The sequence below is a fragment of the Gavialis gangeticus genome, unplaced genomic scaffold, assembly GCF_001723915.1.
Source record: "Gavialis gangeticus isolate Ggan-Ray unplaced genomic scaffold, GavGan_comp1, whole genome shotgun sequence".
Lineage (NCBI taxonomy): Eukaryota > Metazoa > Chordata > Crocodylia > Gavialidae > Gavialis > Gavialis gangeticus.
In genome coordinates, this window is record NW_017729034.1 from 1,702,835 (window position 1) to 1,711,258 (window position 8,424).

The 8,424-nt window shown below is 39.9% G+C and overlaps 1 protein-coding gene across 1 annotated transcript in view; it reads left to right on the forward strand.

The window, feature by feature from the left end:
- SFT2D2 (SFT2 domain containing 2) overlaps window positions 1–5,687 on the forward strand; it is an 11,350-nt gene extending 5,663 nt beyond the window's left edge. The window contains exons 5-8 of the mRNA XM_019526963.1: window positions 1,709–1,744; window positions 1,837–1,895; window positions 2,734–2,763; window positions 3,877–5,687. Of these exons, the coding sequence (XP_019382508.1) occupies window positions 1,709–1,744; window positions 1,837–1,895; window positions 2,734–2,763; window positions 3,877–3,916 (165 nt within the window). The 3' untranslated portion in view covers window positions 3,917–5,687. The remainder of the gene's footprint in view (window positions 1–1,708; window positions 1,745–1,836; window positions 1,896–2,733; window positions 2,764–3,876) is intronic.
- The last annotated feature ends 2,737 nt before the right edge of the window (window positions 5,688–8,424 follow it).

An 8,424-nucleotide genomic window follows, 5' to 3' on the forward strand; every position in this document is an offset into this window, starting at 1 on the left:
TGGGGGGGGGGAAGGGGTGCTGGTCTAGAAATGCTTCATTGTGCTATTAAAAATCTTACTGTATTGCTGTTTTTATAATGCTGTACAAATATATTGTTTTGTATAACAGGAAAGAGCAGGTCCTCTGCTCTGAAAGCTTAGTTTAAACCAGGTTACAACAACACAGGAGCTAGTGGTTTGGGTGCATGAAGTGGAATGACAGGTTTTGCAGATGTCATTTTGGAGAAATTTGGCATGCAATCATAAAAGCAAAGTCAGGGCTGAGAAGTGAGAGAAAGTTAGAAAGTTGTGGAAAGAATCCTGTTGGAATGTAGTTAAACACACATGCTTCTCTACTAAAGTTACCCCTCTCTTTACTGGTGTTACTCCTAAGCATCCTAGCTGCTTTCTGAAGAACCTGTAAATGATGTTTCATGATGCAGCACTCTGATGCTTTAACTATGTGTAGATGAATTAAGCTTGCTAAATAAAAGTATAGAGCTTAACTTAGCTAAATGCATCTAACTGGTTACTGGTGTCTTTCTGTTTTGAAGGCTCTTGATAAAGTAAGAGTATTTGCCTTCAACTGCAAAGTAGAATCCCATAGTTCCCCTCCCCAAAGTTCTTTCATCATACTGTCATTCATTCCAATTTTCTAGTGGACTTAGGTTATAGACTTTAAAATGCTTACAAATAGAGTGACCACCCCATCCCTCTGCAATTGCAAGTTGCAACACTTACTTAAAAGTACCATTTGTGCTGAAAACGTTCTACTACCTTTCACTCTCAGTTTGGGAAATTCTTTAGATTGGTCTCCCTCTTTTTATGCTCTTGTGCTTTTTCTCTCAACCCTCAAATTTGTTACAGCCTCAGTTATGTTTAAAAGAGATCTGACTTAAATGCTCCCATATTATTTTTGTTAATCTGGCAAAGCTTTTCCCGCCATTGTGCCATTTCCTGTTTTCTGATTCCCTGATGAATCCAGGTACATGTGCAGTCATGTGTAACTGATCATCTTCTCGTGTAATGGCTGGCTGTGTTTGTTTTGCATTCAGCATGGTGTGTCTGAACATGTAACTACCTTTCTAGTAGGAGATTTAAATATGAAAAAACAGTGTTAGAATAATGACTAAGGTCAGAGACCATTATACTGATGGCCTGAGCCACCATACATAATTCCCACGCACAAGCAGCATGAAATGCACACAATAGTACATGTACCACAGGACTGTATTGCTGACTTTGAAGACAGAAGATCAGGAACTTGCTTGTTGCTAAGTGGAAACAGTGCCTCCATTTAAAATGTATCTAGCACAAAGTAAGATATTTCTGTTGTGGTTTTTTATTTTAAAAGCACTGCCAACTTGCAGTGTATATTTATTGCATCCTTGAATGACTAGCAAAAACAAAAGGCAGGTTTAAATGGGGAAACTACAAAACAGTAGCTAAAGCAGCCAGGTACGGCTTAGTTTCAGGGAACAGGTTTGAGAGTACAGCGGAGCCAGTGTAGATATAGTCAATATCTGTCTGCTGCTTTATTTCATATTCAGAAATGTCATGGATAGAACACTTTAAATGGAACTATTATACAGTGAACCTGATCCAAGTAAAGCACTAATACTAGTGCTTAGTACTGGCGCTATATATAAAATTGTAGCCATGAAACTTGGCTAGATGTTAATATCTAGGGAGTAGTCTGCTTTAACAGCAATTCTCTGTTCTCTTTTAGTTGTGTTTCGTACTAACGTTGTGTTCTGCCTTCTGGGTGAGTACTTGAATCTTGCATGTGGCCTGTGGACGCTTTTAAAAAATACAAGTAATTGCTGTTTCATGACTATTTTTCTTTCCCTCTGTCAGTGGCACAACAAAGGACTTGCTCTTATCTTCTGCATTTTACAGTGTTTTGCTTTGGCCTGGTAAGTAACTTTTATTTCCCTCTTCCCCAACAATTTGGTTTAAAGCTTTGTTCAGTTGCTAGAGTATTGATGGACTTACTCTGGTGTGAATAAGGAAAATGAGTGTTTTCTTTCTGCATCCACCCATACGTGAGCTTCCTCTCCAAATAATTACCACCCTGAGGTTCAAGGTTTTTGAGATGAGCTGGCTTGTCTCTGCTTTGCCTCAGAGTTCTGTTTGGCTGGGCCTGGGGGCAGAGCATGCTCGGTTCAGAGTCCTTCACTGTGCTCTCCCTTCTGTAGTGTGTCCAGCTGTTTTGCAGTTGAATACAAGGTTGCTGCTGTTCTCTGAATTGATTTGCTTTGGCCATTTGGCACTTCCTTTTACAGTAGCTCTTCCATTTGGGACTATACTGTTTTCAGTTAGTTTGACAGGCTTATATAGGGATATTTTTAGGGTAGCTTTCTTCTAACTATTTTAGGATTTTTACAGCATTCTAGACTCACTGCTTTGGATGCTGTAGAATTTAATAACTGTATCTCATCAGTTCTCAAGGTACGAAGTACATTGCTGTTTGGAAGACTAATCATGTATGCCACCAGGGCTTATATGCATGAGGTTTGTGGGGGAATGGTTCATACACTTCATATAAATCCCTGCTTAACCAAGATGTTTACAATGAGGGTGCTTGAGGAGCAACACTGCATTTCTCTCCGCTAATTTAATTATAGTGTCTTTTATATACATGCAGAGATGTCTATATGTTTACTTTTAATATGGGGAGAAATTGTTGCTTTTATATGCAGTTTTTACAGTCAAAACAGCTGCTAATTTATTTATGTTCTCTTTGTTTTTTAGGTACAGCATTTCTTTCATACCTTTTGCAAGGTAAGCTATTTTGCTTCCACACCACTTAAGAGTGCAAAGACAAGGAATATATCTCTGCCTCCCCATAAGATCTTTAGCTTCTAAAAAAAACCCTGATGTTTGTCATGTTACTCTTAAATTGTTTGCAGCTAATTTCTAAGTGTTGATTTCACCAGTGATGGAAATGCAGCCATTTCTGTGTACGTTGTTCCACTCTAGTTACTTAGGGCTCCTACCTCCAACAAACTTTTTAGCATCTGAGAGGACTCTTCTACTGAAACATGCTTGTTGCTCTCTTCAGACATAGCTTACATGTGGAATTCTGGGGCCTGTAATCTTGAATGGACATGATTTGCTTTTAATACTATGTCAAATCCCAGGCTAGTAACTTCTGTACTTTGAAACCCTGGCACCTTCCAAAATATTCCTGACAAGTTGTTACTGTCAGCTGTCATCACCACCTTGGTTTCCTTTTCTTGTGACCAGACTATGGGTCTCCTCAGCTGCAGAAATATTTTACAGTATTTCTAAGGGCCAACTGAAATGTGTGCATGGACCTGGGGAGGTGGAGACTGGGTCAGTTAGCTGGGTATCTGCTTCCACAAGTAAGAGGCATGCAAGGGATAACTTGTTCTAGAGAATGTGAATTTAAAGCACAAAAAGGCTTTCTGATGATAAGTTGTAGTATACAGTCTGAAATGAAATCTTAAAAATAGCTTTTGGAAAGTGCAAGCAGTCTAAAATACTATAGATGAGCTAGTGGTTGAAACTCCTGTGAGAAGCTTACTTTCTCTTATGAGTGTTTTTAAGCTGTCCATTTAAAACCGTTTCATGTGAGTGCATGCATGTGTGTGCAGTCACATCCTTCCCTTTTCCAGTTCTGGCATCTCCACTCTTTTCTAACCCCCACCCTCACACACCACAGCAAGGGCTTCTCCCACTTCCTACAGGCAAGTGAAACTAAATCACATGTATATACATGGGTCTCAATTTGCCCTTTAGTGACATTGCCAGACACACACATAACCAAATGGTTATAACCTAACTGCAAACTGTATTACTTGTAATTAAAATGGTGAAGAAATGTCTATGTATATAAGAAACATTGTGTCATTATTTCTCTCTCCCTTACAGGGATGCTGTGAAGAAATGTGCGTCTGTCTGCTTGTCATAACAAGCATGTGGGATGCTTTGTGAAGTTCTAGGAAGTACAGTAGATCCATGCTAATTCTTGTATGCATCTTTCCGACTGTCTTAAACACGTGCCTTTCAGTTGGTAGTGGGAGGTTTCTTGTGCTTAGAATCCAGTGTATATAGTTACTTTTTGTAAGCATCAGAATGTTGAAATGGTTTATTATCTGAAACTATCTGTTTAGCAGAGCCAGACTGGGATCTAGAATCTAACTCTGACCTTATACGTGTATTACAATTGTGCAGAACAAAACAAATAATCCTTAAAGAGCCACTGTTGGGCCAAAAATCAGAGGATCCTCAGCTGGCACAAGTCGGCATGAAACTGTACCACTCTACACTGCTGAGGATCTAGTCTTACAGGAGAAGAAATATACTTCTCCCTGCTTTCTGATTTTTATTGAGATTTAAAAACCTCACTTCCTCCCACTTAATGTTTGCACTCACTTTGGACAATGAAACCTCACTGATCTCTTTATTTTCTGGTTCTTTTGCAGGAGCCTAGTGCTTCAAAGTCAGGTTTTAGAACTGCTGAAAGAAACCCTTTTGACTAAATATTTCTAAAAAATTCTTTTCTGTAACCAAATAACTGTTTAAACTACTAGGTGTTTCTTTAATGTAGTAAATGAGCATTTATTATCCCCCTTGGGGAAAAATACAAGGAGTTCACTGCAACCAAGGTAAACAAAGCTCTCTGCCTGATGGGGACCTGGGTTTTTTGCCTTGCTTGCAGCAGCTACTAGTATTGCAAAGCAAGGCAGAAGCTGCATCTTTCTTGTGCTGTTTGGGGCCTGTCCTGTCCACAGCTGTTTATTGCAGAAACAACAACCCCATGACTTGATAAGAACTGATATTTAGTTTGTCTGGACACAGATTTTATTGTGCTTTTTTCTAAATACTTTTGTGTATGCTTTGGAATGGGTATTTTTGCCCACCTTTTTACAGTATCTTCTGCTGACAGGATGTGAGGAGCTTGTGTGCATTTTTTCTTTGAATAGGGGGGAGGACATATTCTTCTTTGGTCTATGGCTCCCACTCATTCAAAACCTTTATTGCCTCTGCCTACAGAAATCATAGGTCACTGACTAGAAGAAGTGCACAGCCCAGGTGATCTTCAAGTGTCAGTACCTTCTTCTGAGGGGAAGCATCATGAGGAAACTTTATTTTTGCTAAGGAACCGGGTGCAATATTTAACTGCCACCTCTGAACAAATAGCCTCCAGGGGCTAGGATTTTTTCTGAAGCAGAAATTCCAAGATCACTTTAGCATTCTCTCAGACTGATTTTTCTGATAAATATAGCATTGTTGCAGTCCTTGGACACACTTTACTTTGGGTGGATTATATTTACTACTTAGCCAGTTATTACCTTGCTGGGGCAAGGGTCTGGGAAGACTTATTGTACAGCCTGATGCCAAAGTCCTTGGTGTCTTGTGCAGTTCGTAAGGCCCTCATTGTAGTACAAATAGAACCATGTTGGAGTATGATTACAATATGAACTACACTGGCCACCAGATTAGTCTTATCTACACAAGAGAAAAGGTAACCAATATTCATAGCCTAGCAAAAGTCTTGATCAGATCAGCAGTAAGCATCAGCTCCACAGTGAAGGTAACAAACATGGTGGCTTCCAGGAAGCTATTAAACTTTAAGGTTTGTTTTTTTAACTTTTTTAAGTGCCCTTCAGTTGCTCAAGACAACTTAATGCATTTCACTGTAAAGTTCCACTTCAAAACCACTCCTGTAAAAAAACAAAAAAAAAACAAACAAACAACCACCTTGAGTGATGGAAGAGCCATTTCAGTAGGGCATTGTATCCTACTGTGATCGTTATAGGATCCTGTCTTGGAAAACCATGCCCTGGCCAGGCTTGAAAGTATGATCACTACAAAAAACTACGCAAAGTACAGCCTATGTCTATGAAGTAAAGCGCTGAGGATTTAATAGTCAGCATAGCAATTTCAACATTATTCTTTTTTGTTTTTTCCTTTACCATTCTTGAGCAATAAAAGGTACATGAGACTCTCTTCCTTTCTATATCTCTGGCTTCTGAAACTAGAGAGAGCATGATACTTTGAAGTGGCAGTTTCCCTGAGTTGTCCAGGTCTTAACAGCATTCATTTATTCCCATGCTTGGGAGCAGTAGCCCTCCAGTCTAGATCCTGGGATCTGTCTATTTTAGCCTGTGTTGCAATCCTGTTGGCTGGAGGTTACCATCATCAGAGGATTACGTTGTTCACGTCTCCACTTCTGTTCAGTTAGGGTACATCCATTCTACAAGCGGATGACTTGGAAGTAGGGGCACACAAGGGACACTGGCTTCTTTAACTTCATTGCACATTGCTATTCTTCAAGCTGCTGAAGCCATAGACTGACCATTGTTATAATACAGTGGTCTGCTTTTGGATGTAACTATCTCCCTCTTCTATGGCTGCAGATGGGTAGTGACCCAGGATAGCTAAGCAGCTGTCTTTTTGGGTTCTTTGGTTAGCATTTTAAGTAAACCTTTACGCTTGTACAGAAAGCCTTACCAGTCTCTCCCACATGCAACACTTGTTCTGAACATTCATCCGACTTCTCTGCTAGCATGACTTTGAGGCACCTTCATTTTTCTAAATAAGGCTTCTTGACTGCTAATGTCTCGAAGGCAGCTCAACAGAAGTTAAAGCAGAGGGTAGGGAGATAGATACCTTCTTCTATTTCTCCTGACTTGCTGCCTGAACTAAAACAAGTCACTTTACCTCTCTGTTCCTCCATGCAGTGGGGACTCAGTTCAGTTCCCAGGCCACTTCCTGCCAAAGGATCCTACCCTGGTCTTTACAGAATAGTTTTGTAAGAAGTAACTGGAGGATATGCCTCTTAATGCTTCTCTCATGCCTATTTTTGTTTAACATTGGCTTCTCAATGGGGACTCGGGGAAAAGCTCCCCACTAAGTAATACAAGCTTCCTTCCCAAAAGTGCTATTAACCAGGGTCACTGTTGCTCTAGGCCATTCAACAATTGAATTCTGCAGTGCTGACTGCTGGATTTTCTTACTCCTGTACTTCAGATCAACTCATTCCTTGACAATTCTCCCCCTTTGCTAGGGCTAGTAATTGCACTGGAAAGCTCTGCCTATGAACCTAAATACTTTCCAGCCAGATTGGGAATGCCAAAACCAAGCCTTAATCATGTACCCTTCATATAACTCTTGTATCTGTGTGTTGCCTGAATAGAGCCTGGGACCTAATTGTTCTGATACAGCAAGTTATACAGAGAACACTTGGTATGTGAAGCTCTTAAGTGATTCATTGCCTGCATGCAGCTTATATGGGTGTTCCTCTGGATTGCAAATCCACAAACTGACTACTTTTAACTGTAGAACTACCTCTGAAGCTTTTGAGTCAATAAGCTACACATGTAGGGTTTACTAAACTGGATTTCATATTGCATATGGGTTCCTTTACTAGAAGGGGTGGAGTGGTGACTGTGGGAGGAGATATACCATTTCCATTAATTTAATCTTACGTTTGTAATACAGGTTAATAGGGAAGGAATACTCTATCTAGACTCTTGCCAATCTGACATACACTCAGGCTTCTACTTGGTTACTAATAGCATTGCCTGGATTGCTGTCATTTTGAATTCCTGCCTTGTTAGTGAAATATGTTGCAATCCTGCATTCTTGGAATTGACTTATCTTCTCTTTATGCCTGTATATTGCATTAGCTGCTGTATTCTACCTGCCTTGTACACACATCTGAACCAATCTGTTAATTTAACACCATAGTTATAAAGAAATAATGAAACTGGACACTAGACCACATTCCACCTTGGTTGGATTGTACCAGAAAGGCAAGATTTTGTCTGTAAAAACAAACTGCCTCCTGTCTGTTTTGGTAGGTGTTTTGAATGCGTGGCAATCTTTAATGTTCCCACCTTGTGTGAAAGTCCCTCATGTTACTGTTACTGCAGGGTAGACAACCTGTAAGGACTCCATAGAAAATGAGCAGCTTCTGCCACCACCTTTTTCAGACTTTTTTATAAAGAAATTCTCTCTTTACTTTCTCAATCCTCTACCCGTTTGCATGGAGCATATAACCACAAGAGATGGCATTTTCAGAGATGTGTATGGGTGCTTATCTCTGTGGGTCTGGATACTCAACTCCCTAAGTGCTTTTAGAAGATTTCAGTTCAGGTCACCAGGCCAGCTGATCTTTCTCTTGTGGTTGTCACAGCACTTGTTTAATGCAACTTTTTAACTGAAAAAGGCCTTAAGTGCTTTGTTTAGAAGCTTATTTTGTTTCATCAGAGCCAAGAGGACCATCTTTTGCAAAGAAACTGCATCTATTTTGAAGTTACTGGAACACCCTAAACATATAAGCCCAATGTGAATGGCCTTTTCAGAGTAAAACCTTGCTATAATGACATTATGAAGCGTACTTTGAATATTGTACTACCTGAGACTTTCTTACTGTGATGCTGAATCTTTCCAAATGTGTTTTTATAACAG